The 20,837-nt window shown below is 36.8% G+C and overlaps 1 protein-coding gene across 1 annotated transcript in view; it reads left to right on the top strand.

The window, feature by feature from the left end:
* LOC121342031 (mitochondrial intermediate peptidase) overlaps positions 1 to 20,837 on the top strand; it is a 66,158-nt gene that overhangs the window by 25,679 nt on the left and 19,642 nt on the right. The window contains exons 11-16 of the mRNA XM_041416088.1: positions 2,544 to 2,697; positions 3,618 to 3,695; positions 4,672 to 4,876; positions 7,650 to 7,759; positions 12,842 to 12,916; positions 18,565 to 18,684. Of these exons, the coding sequence (XP_041272022.1) occupies positions 2,544 to 2,697; positions 3,618 to 3,695; positions 4,672 to 4,876; positions 7,650 to 7,759; positions 12,842 to 12,916; positions 18,565 to 18,684 (742 nt within the window). The remainder of the gene's footprint in view (positions 1 to 2,543; positions 2,698 to 3,617; positions 3,696 to 4,671; positions 4,877 to 7,649; positions 7,760 to 12,841; positions 12,917 to 18,564; positions 18,685 to 20,837) is intronic.

The following is a 20,837-nucleotide window of genomic DNA, read 5'->3' on the forward strand; positions in this document are numbered from 1 at the left end:
AGTAACACATTTTAATTTCCTGCAGCTGTGAAAATCTGATGTTTTGTTATGAATGTGAGCTGTTGGTAGTGTTAAATTTTGATTTACTGAAATGTGTGTTTGTAGTACTGTATCATATGTTTCTTTCTTGAAATACCTTGTACGCTTGCCTCTCTTCTCCCACTAGGCAGGGAGGAAATAGCACAGGAATCCTGGATGATACTGGATGTCTGGGGGGGAGGAGAGTGTGCAGGCTTTGCAAATAAACGTAGATTTGGCAGGACTGATTGAAATGCACTCAGCAAAAAAACCCTGCAAAGAGCCCTTGTGCAGTGAAGCCACTTGAGCTTGTCTGTGGTGTGTATTGAGACAGTACTTTTGTAGCCAGATATTAGTTAAAAAGGCAATTCTTTGAATTAGAAATGGACAACTGATCTTACTATCCATAGTGGCATATAGGATGATAGTACAAGATTTTAAAGTGATATGACAAAAGCCAGTTGTAAACTATTATGGAGGTTGTTATGATTTGCTGCCAAAGATGGGACGTTTTAACTGGTCTTGTAGTCTGTATGCAGGGAGAGCTTCAGAGCAGAGTCAGGAGATCTGAAGCACTTAATGGTGTGTTTCAGTTTTCATGGTAACAGTCTGGCCAGAAGGCAATCACTGGGTGATTCTATAAAAGTGTGGAGACATCTGAGATTTACCTGCTAAAGCTTTCCAAAAAGGGCCACTGTTGAAAGCATTGCAATTCTTCGGAATTACTGAGTTAAAAATTCTTACGATATTCAACACATACCCTGTAATTCTGTACATTGGGGTGGAAGGGGCAGTTCTGTGTGTCATTCAGTGTCCTTTGTAGTCCAAATTTCTGTGGCTTATATGAAAATTAACTCATTTCTTCTGCTTTCTTTTAGAGACTTGCTTTCAGTCTTTTTATCTAACTTGATCTAAAGTGATTTATATCATGGTTATTCCTTGGGTGTAATGACTTTTTGAGCAAGAAGGAAAACATGTACATGGAAGCATGCAGTGTGTGAATTTAAGTGTGAAGTTCTTGAAAAAGTGTATCAGTATGGTAGAGGCAAAATCTGCTTTATTTTCTATGTTCTAGTATAGTTTAAAATATAATGGAATGCACTGACTTTAGTGTCTTGCATTTGTGGTGTGAAAATAACAAAATCTTCTACCTCACCATATTGTGGCTTAGAGGAGTAACCCCATCCTGCTGTGCCTCACAGCTCAGTGATGCCCATCACTGAATCGGAGCTGCAGCTGTAAGCAGCACTTTGGCAAATGAAGTATCCCCAGTGGGCTTCTTTTTCAGGTCTTCTCTGTGGGACTGGAAAGGAAGGGTAGGTGTATGGGTAGGGACTAGCTGTTTCTTTCACAGCTGGTCTGTAACTAAGCCTTTTAATTCCAGACCTTAAAACAGCATGGTTCTCATATTTGGTGCCCAGCTATTGTAATCTAGCTGATGCACGTTTAAATTTCAGTGACTGTGATTGTCTAGAGGTAAGCAGTCTTTACTCTCAGACCCTAGAAAATGGTATAAAATAACACTTGGGCTTTGTATGTGAAATGAGGCACAGGAGTATTTTTTGCCATTTGAGGTGCACACACACCTACAAGCAGATTCCAGTTCTGATTTTGCTGTTGTCTCAAAAGAGCTTTTTGGTGCTGATCAGCTTCTGAAAGGTGTAATTTTGCAAAGCATTTATTTGCTTGATACACTTATAGTGTGTTTACTTTTTAGGGTCAGAGTCTCAGGGAGTGTAAGCCCTTCTACAGACTGCATACATCTCTGAGCTCCTTTTTGAATTTTTTATTAATTCTGTTTATATGCGTGCATGCGGATGTATGATGTCTTCCTCCCTATCAGTGTCTTCTGTACTACAGCATCATAGCTGGTTGAGGTTAGGCTCAGGAAGCTATGTTGGCCATGTTTGAAATCCATGTTGCATACTGAAGTTTCCAGGTGGCTTGCAGCTGTAAGATATTTTCTACATGGTTCAAGAGAGTCCCCAGAGCTTGAGGTGTGACTTTTGTGTGGGAGGTGATTGTGTCTGCTTGGTGTTTCTGTTGCTGCAGTGAAAGGCAAGACTGCAGAGTCAGCAGTGCTTACCAGTTGATTTCCTGCCCTAGCTGGGGATTTGGCTTACGCCACAGCCAAAGCTAGCTTGTTTTTCTGATCAGTCACACAGTGCAGCCTTGGCATGGGAAAGGCACTTGAGTGCCAGTGGCCTCTTGAGTACCAAAAGCCACTGCTTGGCCACCCATCATGTTTGCCATGGTCTGTTTGGGCTACATGTTCACCACATTTCTGAAAGTCACAGTCACCATTTGTTGAATTTGGTATCCAGATTTGAATATAAGAAGAACTGAAGTACTGCAAAGCACTGTGCCTGTAACTTCGTTTCACTGGAAAAATAAAGCCAAACATGCTCGCTGAGGGTCTTTGGGCTGAGCTGGTGTATTTTGTGATATCCTGTGGCTTGAAGGTGAGTACTGTAGTTTATGTAGCTCTGCTGACTGACTGATTTGGGATTCTTGTATTCCCTTAGGTACAACATTGATCCTGGCTTGTACTGTCCATTTTTCTCTCTTGGGGCATGCATGGAAGGTTTGAACTCTTTGTTCAGTCAGCTCCTAGGGATCTCTCTCTATGCTGAACAGACGAAGAGAGGAGAGATTTGGTCTGAAGATGTTCGAAAGTTGGTAAGTATTCATGTTCCTAGCATCTGAAACCAAAGGGAAGATAAACAATATAGTGTGTTCCTGTTGAATCAAAAAAATTACTTGGATACCTATCAAAAACACAAACTACTTGTCTAATTTTAGTTGAAGTTAGACCTCAAGAGCTTTATCATCTCTTTAAGTGCCTTTTGGATGTTTGGTATTTTATGGCCTTTTAATAGCTCTGTGTCAAGGATGCCTGAATCAGAAACAGTTTCTGTTTGGAGATTATTGTTGCACCTTTCTGAATGGGCTGTGTTAGTTTTAGTTTCAATTTGCAGATGACCAGAGATGCCTAGAATGCTGGAGGTGTGTGTCCTCGCTGTCATGTGTCTGCCTCATTTTTTTAACTCTTTAAGTCATCTTTACTTTGAGATTGATTTTTACTTTTATTTTTTTGCCCTCTTTTTAGGGGAGAGTAGAAATGAAAACCTGGGCAGTAACTTACTAATCAGGTTCCCAAGTTCCTCTGTTGTCTTCCTACATTTATTAATTGCCAGATCTTCTCCACTGCTCTTCTATCCTCAGCCTCCAGCAATATCCTCCACTCTCCTTTATATACTGTGGGTCAATTTATAATTACTCCTTACTCTTTCTGTTTTTATTTCTGTGGTAAATCAGCTTCTGTTTGTCATTTGTGGGCTTTTTTAACACAGAAAGTACTTGTAATACTTACCTGTGACTAGCTAGTTTTGAGTGAAATGCAGAAATGTCTGTAGTTTGAGATACAAGATGTGAATTTTGTCCATATATTTATTTTCAATTAAGAACAGATTTTATATTAATTTATCCCAGTTTGTTTGTTATTTCTTCATTATAAATCCTGGGATTTGAATATTATGTCTTCAGTTTGCATGTTATCAGTGCTTTCACTATGGAAATTATACTCTTTTTTTCTTCAGGCTGTTGTTCATGAAACTGAAGGTTTGCTAGGGTACATCTATTGTGACTTCTTCCAGCGACCTGATAAACCACATCAGGTAACATTTATGATCTGACTTCAGCTTGGGTTTTGTATAAGTAATCACTGTAGCATTAGTGCTATTTGCATTCAATATACATTTGGTAAAACTTGCTTCATTTTAAAATAAATTTAAACAGGGAATGTCTGTAACTTCATATGTGGGTTTTAGAGCAAGCTTTCATTTAAAAAAAACACCCAATAGGCTGAACTCAGACTCTTTGTGGAACAGAATAACAGGTGCTAGAAATGTTTAGAGAACTCTGTTTAGAGAAATGGTAGATATTTAAACGCTTGTTTTCTGGCCTACTGTTTACAAGTAGAAACAATCTGACATTTATACTTTCTAGTCTTTACACCCAACTCATTTTTATTCTAAATTCTCTTTAAAACTGTAGATGGTTCTAACTGTTGTGACCCAGTCACTACCTAGTGCCGGTATATTTGCAATAGGATTCAGTACAGTAGACACTTCACTCAGTAGAAGCATCTGCAAATTACCACCTTTAGTGAGGTGATGAGTGGACAAACCTTAAATTTACATTAGTTTAATATATAACTCTTCTTCTAGTAATTCACAATATACTAGTAGTGGTGTGTGATATATTTTATAAAGAAGATACTGTTGGTGGTTGAGGAGAGAATTTAATCTGTACATTATGGATTTGACAGATCGGTAAATTTCTTGTCACTAGTGATACCTGTTAGAAAGTTTGAATGGTTTTGATAATTCTAATACATAAAGAAATAATTTTATTTTCTAAAAGCAACACAGTTTTTCCTTTATGGAGTAAAGTAATTTCTTTATGAATTTGAAGTACATGGTAAGGATGGAAAAACAGTGTTGTTCAATAACTTATTAAAAATTACAAATTACAAATACTTGTGTAACTGAGTATATGTTCCGATTTGATTTAACAATTTAATTTAATAATTGTTTTAATATCACTGATATAATGACATTGGCTGTCCATGTTTACTTTTACCTTGAAAAGGACTGTCACTTTACAGTTCGAGGAGGCAGGCTAAAGGAAAATGGAGAGTACCAGCTACCTGTAGTTGTTCTTATGCTGAGCCTTCCCAATTCAGCAAGGGGTGCACCAACACTACTAAGTCCTGGCATGATGGAGAATCTTTTCCATGAAATGGGACATGCTATGCATTCCATGCTGGGAAGAACTCGGTACCAACATGTCACTGGTAAGGAAATTATGGTAGTGACTTTTTTGTTTTAGTCAAATGTTTAATTCCCAGAAGAAAGGTGTAGATTAAAAAAAAATTTAAAATAGACAGAACAAAACAAAAGAATAAAAAAAGTATGAACCAAAAATAGTTGTCATGTTAATAGTTCTATACCTTGATGATTTGAGAATACAGTATCAGATATGCAGATATTATGTAAAAATCAACCAAACTACATTTGAATATTCTTTTTCTAATAAGAATTTGGTGTTTGTATCTCTTCCTTATATACTGTTGACCTTTATTCTGTTGATGGTATCCACTGTTTCAAGTTTGTCTTATGTGGAGTTCATAATCATTGGAATAGTTGGAGGTTGGGAAGTAGATTGTACCTACTGTAAAACCACGTTGAATCTTGGGTTGGAAATTACTTAGGAAAATGAATGAAGGAAAATTAGTGAATTAGGTCTTGCGAAGAAGAGTGAGGGTATTGGCTGGCAGGTCTCTGGCTTCTATAACCTTCTGCAGTTGTGACAAACAGGTCAAATACCCATGCTGGCTAAGGCTGCTTGGCATGCTACTTTTTTACCTGTGGACAGCTTGGTATATTCTTTTCCATAATACTGTGCAGGAACTCTCAAGTGCAGTAGACATTTACTTATTACAAACAAACAAACAAACTATGAAACAGGTGAGAGTGTGAATCCCTTGTCTGAAGAGTTAGTTTTAAAATATGTTTTACCATTTTTATGCTAATGATACAAAGGGGTGTTAAGTTAATGTTTTATCAATAGATACCTTTACACCCAGTGGCAAAATACTCTTTTTTTAAGTTGTCCATTTAAAATTAAAGTTGACTGAACTATTTTATAAGTATGTCACTGCTGGACATTGTTAAAACAGACAAACAGTGCATAATTCCTTCAGTATAATCTCTGTGTAGTCTTTGGGACAGCTGAGGGCTCTCCCTCACTCCTTCCACTCATATAGCCTTGCTTATCTTGAGCTACAGGAATACTTATATGCCCAAAATAGCTGCTTTCGTGTGAGTTCTCCTCTTGTGCTGAATCATGTAGTTCTGCATGTCAAACTCCTGAAGGGGCAGGAAGTGGCTAATTGTGAGGCTCAGATTTTCCAGGAGTCCCTGTGTATGGTTTCTGTGTTGCCTTAGCTCCAGGCAGTCCTGCATCCCAGAGGATTTCACTCCAGATCTAGCATTGCAAAAGCAGCATTGGAGGTTGGAGGTCAGTGGTGTTGTTTCTGTAGAGAATCCTTTTTTAATGGATTTGGAATGTGTAAAAATCCAATGGCTCGTCCCAGGGATGTCTGTTAGGGGCTGTCTGCTCTCATGGAACACAAGGGTGGTAATGTATGGAAACAATATGACTACAGGCTATTGTGAGCACAAAAAAATTAGACATTCTAGTAGAGATGAGCTGAATTATTTGACATCTTTCCTGCTCTCTTGCCTTACTTTTCTTTAATTCTGAACTATACAGTGCAGATCATGCATTTTCAGAATATAAGGAGAAATTTTGCTACTAAATGGATTTTTCAGCAGTGGTGCACAAACAGAATCACAGTTTTACGTGTCAATGCAGAAGTGCATATAGCTAATGTGTCTGTGAAAAGGTTTAGTGTGATTTGAAATTACATCAGAGTAAGTATTAGGATGGTAAAGGTACTGGTGAAACCTCATGCAGTATTTGGGCATGTTCATTTTTTGTGTCTAGTCTGAAGGTGAGTTCAAACTGCAGCAGGTACAGAGAACTGGAATTGATAGTTTCTTAGACTTTATCTTGCCTTTGGATAATGATGGCTCAGAGAGGATATAATTTCTCTCAATTTAGTAGGTAAAAACCAGTGTGATAAATGCTATTTCTATTAAGAGCAGTATCAGTCTGAATCACTGAATGTAAACAGATTATAAGTTAAGACTGAAAATTAGAGAAAGGTTTGTAGAGGTCAAAGGAGTGATTTTAAAAACCAGTCTTCAAATAATAGTAAAAGCAGACTGGGATTTAAGACTGATTCTGAATGTTGACGTTGTCTCTGGCAGACTGGGGTAGAGGTGATGACCCAGTGTGTCCACTACGAAAGCAACAGCTTTTCCATTGCTAACTTTAAGATAGAAATTAGAAATTCACCTTTGATTTGGCAATATTTTACGTTTTTAGTAACTTCCATTGGGTAAGATGCTGATAAAGATTAGAGTAAATAAGGTTTTTGGTAAAGTGCTTTTTGAAAATAGGAACAGCTGAGATATTACCTCATTGCACTTACATAGAACATGTCTTCAATCTGCAAGAGTGTTCCTTGAATGAATGACTCGGTATCATAAAGTGAGGTTAATATAAAGCATAAGAAAGCTCAGCAAACAGATGGAAGCTAAAACTTGTAACTGTGAATGGGATTAAGGCAGAGTTTTATTTACATTGTAGTTTAATTTAGGTTTAGGACACTTAAATAGATTTGGTGTTTCATGTAGGGCCAGTTTGGCTACAGTCTGGTTTAGTTTAAAAAGGGTGTGATCCAGAGCTTTATAAGGTGCCTCACCCAGCTGTTCAAATATTTTGTTTTACTTTGTGATTTATAGTAAAATGTGTAGGATTATAATGAAGCTTTTCTGGCAGTATGTACAACAATGGAAATAAAATATTGACTTAATAAATGAAAGAACATTAAAGTTCACCAAAAGTCCAAACTGAAAGTTGCAAAACCTTTTGGGAAGAGTTAACTATTTGTTAGTGAAAATAGCAGATGCTAATGTGTACAATTATTCTACCTCTAGGAACCAGATGTGCTACTGATTTTGCTGAAGTTCCCTCAATTCTGATGGAGTACTTTGCAAATGACTATCGAGTGGTTAACCAGTTTGCAAGGCATTATAAAACAGGACAGGTAGGGAAAAAATGTAAAATTTTGAAAATAGGAAAAAATGTGTGTAGGAAAAGAATCATCTTTACATGTGTTATTATTTAATAATGTTTAAAGTGGAAATAAAAAATGGATAAAATTGTTTTAGTATTACAATTTCAGTTATTCAGAAAAGATGCTAATATTGTCATTGCAAAAAAAGATAAATGTAATCTGTGGAAGAATACTAGGTTCTTATATCCTAGGTTCCAATTACATATTTAAAACTTCCAGCTTTTTTTCCTACAATGTATAGTAGGTGAACAACTTCTGTGTGAATCAAGTTGTTTGGAATGATTTAATATAATTACAGGTAAGTTATGACAAAAATAGCATTTGTCATTGAACTCTCTAAAGTCTGTCTTAAAATAAAGCTCAGGTAGCGAATCATGGATGCAAATGGACATGATCTACAGTGTTTCAAAATTTCTGTTTTTAGCACAGTGAAGGGCAGTGAGTGAAATATTTTGTGATGAAAAATATACTGTTCTATTTAGGATTATATTAGGATTAATTAGATTCTGTCAGTCATGAATTTCTGCATTGAAACTCTGATGCCTTTCTTACATGAGGTTATTCTTTATCAGTCTGTTGCAAGGATCTGCTTTCTGTGGGGTATTTGGAAAGCAGTGCTCTTTGGAACACAGTGATTTTTGGTGGTCACTTTAAGATATGATAATAGAAGATGATTTATATTTATACAGACATTTCAAAAATTCCTTCTAAGTTGTGTAGTGTTATATATCATTGGAGCTTATTATCCAATACTAAGCATTCAGTGAATTTCACTATTATGGTATAGAATTAATGTTTGCCTCCATTGAACAGTTAGGAAAATATGTTGTTTAACTTCTATTTTAATAGATACTGAAAATTTTGCTCTGTAATTTTTCTCTTTTTTTTCTTTTTTAATTTGCAAGAGAGCAATCATTTCTGCTGAATTGATTGTGCTAAGAAAGGTCTCTTTGAAACCTGGGAATTAAATTCAGTTCAGGAGTGTTGATCATTTGTCTACTTGTTGATCATTATCTACTTCCACACACAGAAATAGGACTTTCTAATGTTCTCTATAAAGTTCATGTAGTGTTTAAACAGCATGGAGTTAATTTTATTGCATATGAGTTCAGAGAATGAGCTTCACTAAAACATCTGAAAGAAATTTGTAAACATTATTTATGGCTTTGTATTTTCAAAATGACTTGACAAATCTAAACCATGTTTAGTTTCAGTGCAAAAGCTAAGAACCAGACACTGTCCCATTTGGCATTTTCATAAACTACTTCTGTTTATTGGTGGTGAAATCTTCCCCTTTCAGAAAGCAATTGAGAGAGGTTTGATGTAAAAATCCAGTCTCAAAGGGGACAAGAATGGATTATGCTGGAAGATGAGAAGAAGAGCCTGAAACTGCTCTGTGGCTCTTGAGAGCGTTACATTCCATCCTTTTAATTTTTTTTTTTTTGGGTTTTAATGTTAGAATGCATTTTTAAGCCATTATCCAACATCTACAAATCTGCTTTTGCTTATGTTGGTTCATCTAAGCTGACTTTAAGAATCTGATATCAAATTTCTATGTTTGTCATTTAAATTCAAATAGATTGAAGCAATCTTTTCTGTTGTGTATATGTTATGAAGTAGTTTGACTTGAAAATACCATCTCTCTTATATTTTCAACTTCACAAAGATCTGTTTGGGGCTTAATTTCTCTGCTTGTTCACTGATTAATTCTTTTGTTGTGCAAACAGGAAATTGGATTTTTTTTTTGTTTCTCCAGTTTTTGATTTATTTGGAAAAAAAAGAGTCCACTTTACCCCCTTTCCCAGGGGAAGTAAGGAAGGTGGACAAAAAGGGTAAAATGTGAAAATTGTGAAACCATTTTATCAGTATGTTGTTCTGTATGAGAACTTCCATTAATTTTCTTCTTATGAATTAAGAGACTGAGCTTTTCTATGCTAGAAGGCTGCTAGAAAGCTGTTTCCTGCACCAGCTACGCCAACGGAGCTCTGCTGGATGTTGGCAGAAGGTGGACTTACTACTGACCTAGTTTGTGTTGGTGGCAATGCAGATAATTTGACAAAGCATCTTCCTTTTGGCGTTTCTACACCTACATTCTAGTTTTTGCATGTAAACTTCAGGTGGTGTGGTTTCTAATATTCCTACTAAACATAATTGCATCAGAAAAACTTGCCAGTGTAATCTCATCTTATATTAGCCATTGCTATAAAAGTTAGTTGTAGAAGGACTCATCTTTGAGAATCTGCACTTACAATCAGTGCTTATGCTTGTGGGAAGAGGAGGGGAAAGAGGTGTTTTGATTATTAAAACATGTGAACTGTTGAGAATTGCATTTCAGTAGCATTTCAGGAAAAGAAATTGGTGGGCAGACCTTCAAAGATGAGAGTTCATTTTGATGTAGATCTTGAGGTTCTGGTCCAAACTATCTTGAAGTTTATTGAAAGCTTGTCTCTGCCTTCTGTCTCTTTTGAAAGGTTGTGCTGTTGAATGTTGAGGAGTGACAAAGCTTGCAAGCTCTTCTGTCAAGAGGAGCAGGTCTTTTGAAGTTAGTTGGAAAAGCTGGCCATTAGAAATCCATTTGTTTCAAGAAAATAGCAAGCCTCGTTTTCCTTTCATCCAAAAGATGACTCAAACCAAAAAGTCCTTGAGATAAAATGAATAAATAGAGAGGACTGTAATAATTAGTTACTAAAGTTGGATTAGTCAGGTAAGCTCATGAAGTCAAGCCATACCAAAATGAGGGCATTACAGTACTTAAGCAGACAGTCTGGTGCATGGGTGCCATTCTCTACCGCTGTGATTTTGTTTAATTCCATTTGTAAAGTGCAGAGATACATGGTAGGTCTGAGCTAAATAATTTGAAGCTTGTGTGTCTCTGGAGGCTCTCTTTAACAAAGGCCAGCGTTTCAGCTGTTCAAATTTGAACTGAGTTCATTTTTCACAGAGATGGAATTACAAAGACAGTATTGTATTAGCATGATCTCAAGAATAAGCCCACAGATAGTACAGTTGTATTGTGTTGCAATTGCTACACAATGATAAGGAGTTAAGCATGCTTTGGATCACAGTGAATTCTTTTCTTTTAGCCACCATGAAAAACATGCTGAAAAATTCATTCCAAGATCTTAAAGTTACTTAATGGAGAAGGATAGAAGAGTGGACTCAAAGTTAAGAATGTAGTGTTTAAATTTGAAAAATTGAATGGTTATTCAATGACATAGTTTTAGGCAAAGCTCTGTGAAGTCTTTCTTTTAGAAAGAAGATGACAGTCTCATTCTTGTTTTATCAGAGTTCATCTTTCAGGAGAAGTGAAGTAAGAATGCTGATACCTTTTTAAAATTAATTCAGCTGCTTATTAAGCAAATGTGTGAGATTGTAATGGAGCAAGGAGGAATAGTTTCTACTGCCTGAAACAGTACATGCTCCAGTTCAAGACCTCAGTGTATCTATGTGCATGACATTCACAGAAACATACCTTAGAGTGGAGTTGTGCTCTTTGAAAAACTCTCTGGAGTTCTGCTTCCCTGAAATGTTAAGATCCAAAAGGTGTTTTAAAATAAGTGACTTCTTTATCAATTTAAATTCTTTCAATTTAATCTGATTTCTGCAGTGTTTTTCTGGTGCCAGACTCTGTTTGGCTTGTGAATTATGATCACAACACAATCTTTGAGCCAGGTTAGTAACACTGATAGATTTAAGAAAGACATAAATGTTTTTTTCCTCCTTTGCCTTTTTGTCAACAGGTGGTCATAAGAGTGACCTGTACTTTCTTCTTGATTTTACTTTTACTTTCTTCTTGATTCTTTTGATTTTCTGCCTTATTAAATTCTTTGGTTCTATACCCTGCTTGACCTAGCTAACTTTTGACTTGGCGAAGAGGTTGCAAACCTTAGCAATTACTGCATAAAGCAGCTGTGCAGGCAGAGAATTTTTCTTATCTGTTTCAACTTTGAGATTCTAGAGTCAATTGATAAAATTTTCTTCACTTAGGTGTAACTTCTCTAAAGCTGGGTTTTTATTCTGTGGACATTGTTTGTCCACAGAATAATTGCAGAGAATCTAAACATATGGCTCTGCCATATCTGTAGACTTTCTTGGATTATTTCTTGAATGCTTCAACACACTATAAAAGCATAGGTATGATTTTAGAGTCAAGTTTGATACCTAGCATCTCTATAACATAGAGATGCTAGGTATTAAACTTGACTCTATACAAGTTCTACAACTTCTAGTACCTTTCTTAATATTTTAGCAAGAATGCAGTTATTTTAACCGTATTTCATTTGTTTGGTTAAAGAAGCTGCTAAGGAAAAAAAAAATGTTTGTTAGGAAAAACGTCTCCTGAAAAGTTTCAGCAAGTGGTGGAAGAAGTGTAAGGTCAAGCATTTGTAGACAGATGTTCCTAAAAATCTGGCATTGAAAAGTCTTTGGATGTATTTGCAGACATCTGGATGGAAAGTCAAAAGGTTTTTTTATAATGACTTGAAAAGTGTTTCTGACTTTTCAGTATGTGGTGGCATGGATAATTTTATAGCCACAAATGTGGAATAAATTTAACTTTGTTAAAAATTTCAAAGGGTAGATATTTACTGTTCAGTACAACTAAGTATTTTTATGTGGGTTAGGGTAGAAGGTCTGATGCTGTCTCAGTTGAAGTTATGAAAACCCAGTATTATTAAGCTCAGTATTATGAGTTATATGATGTGGGAGGGCTTTAACTGCCCCAGTCTGTTCTTTATGTTTAAAAATAGTAATAACATCTTTAACAGGCATGTAAGGGAATATGGAATCAGTTTATAGAAAAACAAAGAGATTTCGCTTAGTGATTTCTCTATTGCTATGTGGATTAAATGCTGATATCTTAATTGGCCATTTAATGCTTTGCTTGGCAAATATTTCCTTCCTCAATACAAAGCACTTCAAATGTGTTTTATTACCACCAGTTTTTTTTTTTTTTTTTTGTATCTTCAGCCTCTTCTAGTAATTAGTTATTTAAACACAATTTACAAATATACAATAAGTCTAAATGTGGCCTGTTTTTTTTTTTTTTCCAAGCCACTACCAAAAAACATGGTGTCAAGACTATGTGAGTCCAAAAAGGTGTGTGCTGCAGCTGATATGCAACTCCAGGTATGTGTTTCACCTTCTAGTTTCTACTCTCTATTCAGCACTTACAAAACATATTTTTGTTTATAATTTGACCAATCTTTTTATTTTAATGTAGATGTGTTATCTAAGTATATGAAAATTAATTAAAAATAATTAATTTTTATATTAATTGTTATGTTTGTTTTTCTGAACATATTCTGTGTTGCCTACTTAAACCTAAATGCTTATATCTGTAGGAAAATATCATGAAAACCACAGCTTTTGAAAGTGGTTGGATTATCAGAATTCCCAAATGTAGTTTAAGATTGAATTCTTGAGTAATGGAATTATTTAAGGACAACTTGAATTAGAGGAAGTATTGTGTACCTTGGATCATTAAAATACAGTAGGACTGAGAGATACAGGCTACCATAGTAAAATCAAACCAGCATGTCCATTTACTAGAATGTGATTTGAGCTCCTTGTCTTCTGCATCTCCAGATGAAAGTGGCCACTTGTCACATCCAAATTGCTAGCTGAGCAGTAGGGATGTAAGACTTCTCTCTCACAGTGTTAGGAGAAGTAACTACATTCATAAACCTTTATTTTCTGTGGGTAGGTGTGATTGATCAGTCATTTCTATAAACAATCAGTGATGCTGTTCTTTAAAGGAAGTAAAGGAAATCTGATTTCTATCTAGAATGGTATTTGGCCTTTTTCAGTCCTGCAACAGCAGTTCTCAAATGTGTACAGTAGCATTAGCATCCAGCCAAGTTTTTTTTTACAATAAGCATTTGGCTGTGCTTAGTGTGCTACAAGTTTTTGCTGTTTGATTTTGTTTTCTTCTTTGTTTTGCCTTAAGCCCAAAGCATGTAGTTTTTCCTTCTACAATTAACTTGGTGTTCAGGTGAGGTAACTCTTCTGGTACCTTAGGGAAGGTTAGTTACTGAGATGTGGAAAGAAACAGATTTACAGATCTTTGGTATTTCTTCCTTTGAGAAGTGGCCAAATTATCACCACCCTGTCTACAAACATGAGCTGGGCTGGTTAACTGAAGTTGATCTGAAAGAGAAACTTCAGTATTTGCAGTTTTTTCTGTGCAGTTACATAGAAAACTTTAATCAGAAGCCTGGAGCGTGGACCTGTAAGTTGTATACATGTTATTTACACTAATGTCAAAGCCAGACTGAACACTGTTTTCAGTGTATACATGTATTTTTCACTGGCTAAACTTAACGGACTTTTGATTTGTGCTTTCTACTGCAGTGCTGGCTGTCAGTAGCCAGTGTTGGCTGGGTAGGTGCTATCTGTGGCTATACCTCCATGACATGAAAAAAATAATTGCACTCTCTCAACAGGTCTGATATAAAAATGCACACTGCTGGCTTTGAACGATTGTCATAGAGATGTTTGATAATCCAGAAAGAATGTGGGCAAGAATATAAATAATTAATACAGGAGGTTTTTATTGGGGAAAAAAAAATCTGGATTGAAATAAAATTTATACTGTGAATGCTTAATTGTGGACTTTCATTCATGGGGGCACAACACATGTACAGATTAGTAACCACCAAAGTGCTGATCAGGTCCTTTGACATGCACCCTTTCTTTTCTGGGTCTCTGTCCATAACAGCTATGTATCAGTCTGACAGATTTCTTTCAACTTTTTATATGTATTTGCTATAATCTTGTCAAGGTTTGAGACCAAGTTGGCATTGTGGATGCTAAATGGGCTCAGATATCAAGCAATATAAATCACAAATATACTCACAAGTGACATGGCCTCCCCGTTCTGTGGTGCAGAAGAGATTATTCCAAAAGGAGAAGTCATTGCATCAGTTGCTTGTGGTGGGGCTGTGCAATGTCCCTGCTGTTGTTGACCCTCAGCTGCTCCTGGGGCCTCTTTAGAGTCTGTCTTGGAGTCATTCCACACCCTGTGGCTAAAGAACACCCACTTCTGGTGGGCTCAAGTTCCCGTGGGTGCCTAATCATTGACTGGTGCTGCCAGTGGTGCAGTAATTTAGCAGGCTGCTTGCCATCACATTTTTCTTGTGTAAATTAAGTTAAACTAGTTTCAACGCATGCCAAATGACCACAATGCCATACTGAGTAATATTATTAATTTCCTACTTTCAGCACTGTGTTCTTGGAGATGCCAGGTGTAAAACCTGCAGAAATGTGCACTCATTTCAAAGAGACAAATTGGCAAAGCTCTTCTGTTGAATAATTCAAAAAAATGTCCCAGAGAACTTGACTACATGGCAAATGCAAAATTAATACATTCCATTTTAGAAGTGCATATTGTAAGTTATGCAAATAAAAAAGTATAATAATTAATTGAAGCAAAATATATTTTAATTTGCAGATGCCAAAATATATACATACTGCTAGCTATATACTTGAAAATACTGGGAATGATGTTTCTAATACCATTCCTTCAGACTTTGCAAAGACTATATTCTGTATTGATGACTAGATGCTATGTTAGCTATATTTGACCTTTAAAATTAGAAAAATGCTGACAAATATTCCAGCAGTGTGGAAAACACCTGGAGGTTCTTCTTCTGTGGTCTGTTCAGAAAATAAGTCTATTGGCACATGAAAGTAAGAAATATTGCTGCTTTTTCATAACTATAATACCTCTGAATTTTCTTTTAGGTCGTGTAATCAGTTACTCAGAAGGAAAGATAGGAGAGCCTTACATCTTCTCCTAAGGCTTTTGCCAGGCAGATTGAATCCCAGAGTCTTTCAGTCAGTAGTAACTTCACTGGAAAATGCCTAAGTGTGTGCATATTAATGCTATTAAGCAGACAAGGAGCTAGAAAGAACTGGAATCAAGTGAAACTAATAAATACCAATGTAAGTGCAAAATAGGCAGACAGTATGAAGATTAATGAGTATTTGATGACGTTTTTATATTTTTACCTCTTTTCAGAAATGTGTTTTAATGAAATGAGAAATCATCTTCTATCTACTGCTTGATATTAAGTATTAGCTTGCTCCTCAGCAGTATAATCTAAAATCCTGTGGTCCTGGGATGTGTTTCCCTTTGCCATTTCAAAGGCCTGTGTAAACACACAGAACTGTGGTTTGTAGATGGAAATGCATGTGGGTATAAAGTTCATCCAAGTTTATTTTCAGGGATGGTTTTTTTAACCGTGCTGTCCAGGTGGCCTGGCTCATAGCTTTCTTCCCACACTGTATATGTGCCAGGATCAAGGGAGAGCTTATAGCTGACTTCAGTGACTCATTTCCCTGTCACCACATTGTTCTTTAGGCAGAACATTTCACCGGCCTTTAGTTGACATTTCCCCACTTCCTAGCTGTGAGTTGAGCTTTTGCTCCTTGACCACAAACTACTTCACTCCAAATTTTACTTTAGAGAAGGTCCCCTGCAGTGCAGATGCAGCACCCCCATCTTGTGAAGGACACTGAAGAGCAGCTGCAGACTGGTCCAAAAAATCATCTCCAAAGACGGGAGATAGAAAAAAGAGGATCAAGGCTGTGCTGGAGCTTGAAGCTAAACTCTGTTGTCAGATGAAGTTTCTCATGTTTGATTTAGGTTTTGTAGAGAGGAGAGGGGAAGTTAGTGTGAAATGACTACTGCAGAGTTAAAAAGGTCTAAGGTGACAGGAGAAAGTGAGCTTTTTAGGACTGTTACATGAGGTAATTTTCAGGTCTTTTCACGGTACTTACTGTGGGTCATACTCTCAGTCACCCTTACTGTCATAAACCTGTAGCTTTTGTTAAAGTGTGTAAAAAAAATGAATGGGATTCTAGTGACTAGGATTGCAAAGCCATTGTAAAGCCTCTTTCTCTTCTTAGCTAAATAAGAGTAAAAAAGTACTTTTGCAGTGTATTGTAGATTTCTCATTATATTTTTAATCTGAACAGATGCTTACTGGCTACTCTGTAGATGGACAGTGTTGAGTGCTTACATGTCTTGTTCAGTTTTGCTACCTGAGTCATAAAACCTGCAATGACATTAGTGGGTGATTGTGCAAATTGAGTCTTACTGACCTCTCTTCTCATTAGCCGTGGCTAATGAGGAGAAAGCAGGAAATCTAGGAGTAGCTCCTGCAAGTCACAGTTTATTCACCCCTCCTCCCCCACTTAGAACTCTCAGTTTTTCTTAGAAAAAAAATCAGTGTGCACACTTGTTATTTGCCAGGAGAGACTGTCAAAGGGTTTATCAGAATTCTGTATGTTAGTAGACAGCTTATTCAAATAGAAGGATTATACTCCTTTAGAAGCAGTAACAGTTTTGGTGAAACTGCATGTTGTATCCAGAACAAATAAAAGGATTCTGAATTCTGATAGATTATTAAAGAGTTCAGAATCATTTGTACTAACATTTCATAATAAACAATCTTTTCAGAGGTTCAAGGGGTTGTGTTATTTAGGTAACATAAAATGTCCAAACAACTTTTTTTTTCATAAAATTCCATGGTTATAGTTCCTGGAACAGTGTGTTTATGTCATTGGGGATGGTATTGCACCCTGGGAGTGTGACTGGGCCTGAATCTCTAGCCAGATTATTTGCTTCATTCCATGCAAAAAAGCTTTTTGAGGCTCCTTATTGCCAAGTTTCCTATGAAGTGTGCTGACCACAGGATGATCTGACCTCTTCCCTTAAGCATCTGGATCCATCAAACTACTAAAAAATAATCTTGTGTTGTAGAGCAGTGGGTGTCCTCTGTCTTCCTTGCACTTCCACAAAATAGGGAATCTTCATACCAAAAGAAAAGACTGCAATCATTTCTTCTGTCCATGTGTGTTTCATGTTTTTGTTACTGTTCCAGAGACTCTGCTTTGCTGTCTTTGCTTGGAAAGTCTTTTTAATGGTGCTGCTTTCCCAGCCTCTCAACACCTCAGTTATTTGGCCATGCACCTGTGTTCTGCTGTAGTTCGCATGCATAAAAATTGCTTATGGAGCAGCTCTTGCTTCTGGCAAAGTACCCTCCTGGTGCAGTGTGCTTTTAGCTAAGCTTACACTTAAGGAATTCATTGCTCTGATGGTGAGAGCTAAAATAAAGGAAAGATCAGCCTTAGTACTACACTGTTTTAGGGCTCTAGCAGAAAGGCAGTAGTGTCCACAGCTCTGTGTAGTGGGCATGGTCCTTTTAGGTCAAAGGTTGGGCTTGGTAATCTTGGAGGCCTTTTCCAACCTCATTGGTTCTGTAATATTCTTAACATAATTCTTATGTTCACTGCCTAAGCCATAACTTGCCCCTGCAGAGGTGAAGTGTTATCATGGCTACATGTACAGGTCTTGAAATAGCTTATTTTGCAGTGTCCACTTAAGTAACTTTAAAATAAATAACTTAAAAATAGGAGTTTTTATTAAATCTATTTTAAAATACTTTCTTGAAAAGTGGAATTGGTGGAGGGCCTTAGGGACAGATCTTAATTTATTTAAAAAGTGCAAACAATTTAGTACTTCCAGTGTGCTAAATGACATATGCATGGATTTACAAAAGGTCATGATGGTGGTGGTTGGTGTACTCTAAAAACCTGTTTCTCTCCTTGTGTAACATTAGTATGTTATACTAATTATAGAAGATTTCCAAACCATATGTATTTAAAATATTCCCTCTCTCGAGTCCATCTCTCATGTTGTTTTCTTTGTGTCTTTTTTGGTTTTCATATGCCAGTAACGTGTGCCAAAGACAAGTGTTTTCTCTCTTCAGGTTTTTTATGCTGTCTTGGACCAAATCTACCATGGTAAACACCCTCTAAATAAGTCAACCACAGAAATTTTAAAGGAAACACAGGAGAAAGTTTATGGACTGCCATACGTACCCAATACAGTGAGTAACAACAGAATAACTGTATAAGCTGCACCTTTTCTTTGGTAGCACAATAACACCCCTTCCTCTCTCTGACCCTTGCCCTGCACACTCATGTGTTTACTGCTGTATTGTTATACTGAAAGAGTTTTCTTTCTTTCACTCACTTTATCCAGAGAGTAGGGATGTTTTTGTATAAATGTAGTCTTTTAATGATGAAATTCATTACCTTGCCTTTATTTTCTTAGTAAAGAAGGCGCTGGAAACAATATATTGGAAAGAAGGTTTATTTGAGCTTTTCAAAGGCTGCTTATAAAAGGCAGCAAAACACTGTGCTGCACATTGGTGTGTGTATGCTGTCAGCATGAGAGAAAGTGTGAAGCAGGAAATGGAAGTGTGTTCTTCTCACTGCATTCCTGTGACCTTTGTCATGTCATTTATGCTTTCATGTGTGATCTGAAAGTGAAGAAGTCTTGAGTTCTACTTAGCTATCTAATTTTGATCTTCATCACGACATGTGTTCGTTCTGCACATCATGTGACAGCCAAAGGTGTAGTTTGTATACAGCAGTCATGGGATTTCCTGGTCTGTGTGAAGCTGAATTCCTGCCTGGAGCCTGGCTCCCCCGGTCACTGTTTGACACTGTGGTCAGAATACCCAAATGCTTTTGCTGCTTCACAGGAAGTGTACTTTTCTCCTTAGCAAAATGTCTTTCCTTTTCTGAGAATGGTGTTGGAAGATCCATTTCCTTGTCATAACTGTACTTCCCCTGCTCACCCCTCCAAAAGAGTGTAACATCTTATAGTGAGGCTATGGTAATTTTGAAGTAGGACAGCAGGCTTTGGCCTGGAACTTAATCCCAGCAAAATATACTGTGAATTTCAAAATAGTCAGAAAGTCTGTGTTTATATTTATTGAATGTAAAGTTAGTGTCAAGAACTGTAAGACAGTTTAAATTTCAGTAAAACATTGTGAAAAATTGCGTTAGGATAACGTTAGTACTCTGTAGAGTATTTAATGTCTGTAGTTTATCTTGCTGTCCTTTGCTGTTCCTCCTTCCAAACTTGAGACACATTTGCATGTTTAATTTCTAGTCCAGATAAAAAAAATAAAAGCCTTGAAGTAAAGGTTGGGGTTTTTGAGTGAAGAGAATATATTTCTTCCTTTCCTTTGATTTTAGAGCTAGACACTGAAATACAGTCGTAAGGACCAGGGTATTTTTTTGTCTGTTATTTGGCTAGGTACTTACAGAGCTGGCAGAGAAAACAAAGTGTTTTGATTATTTGAATTTATCTGTTCTCTATACATTTAGATTCCATTATGTATTGTTAATTCAGGTTTCTATATCTTAAGTTAGTGCTGTTGCATAAGAGTATTTCTTCCTTAGTGAAGATCTTCACAGCATTAATGTGATTTTTCTGTAGCAGCATTGTCTGTTAGGGCTGCAAGCATCCATTATTATCTCTTCCTGATGAAACCAAATTCTCTTTTACTGCTCTTGACAGGCAAGTAAACTCTGTAAATATCCTCTGAATGTACTTGGTTGGGCTTCAGTCTTATTGTGCAGACTTAATTCCTGGAGTAGAGCCACAGCATGTGTCTTCTGTCATTCTCAGGCACAGCTCAGATAATAGGGCAATTTGCATGTGTCTTTTTGTTTTTGTCTTTTGAAAATGAGGCATATAGACTACACCTCGTAAGTAAAAGCTGCTGCTGCACCTGTGGGGTGTGCCTATTTAAGGTAAACGTAAGCATCACGTGTTATGTGCCAGCAGTAGGAGGGATAGTGCAAAAAAAGTCCTGTTGAGAGATAGTGGAAAATAAGTCCAGATGAGTCTGTATTTGCCATTCAAACAGATTTTGCAGGCACTGGGGCAGCAGGCATTGCATGCAGCAGTGTTTGCATTGGCTCCGTTGATGCAGGCGAGCACGGGAGCTGGTGCCACATGCAAGGCAAAAAGGAAGTCGGATGGAAGCAGGGAGAAACAGCACCCCGCTAGACTTTGTTTGTCTGAATAATGCAAATCTCAATTTCTGGCTGGCCATTGCTTATCTGTTCAAAAGTATACAGAGTTTACTGCTGGCTCCTGGAGAACGAAATTCCCCTGGGAATTCATTGCTCTGTTACTGAATCCAGAAGCTGATGATTACCAGGCAGGGGGCAAGGAAACATG

This window comes from Onychostruthus taczanowskii, unplaced genomic scaffold (assembly GCF_017590055.1).
Source record: "Onychostruthus taczanowskii isolate IOZ18803 unplaced genomic scaffold, ASM1759005v1 scaffold50, whole genome shotgun sequence".
Taxonomy (NCBI): Eukaryota; Metazoa; Chordata; class Aves; order Passeriformes; family Passeridae; genus Onychostruthus; species Onychostruthus taczanowskii.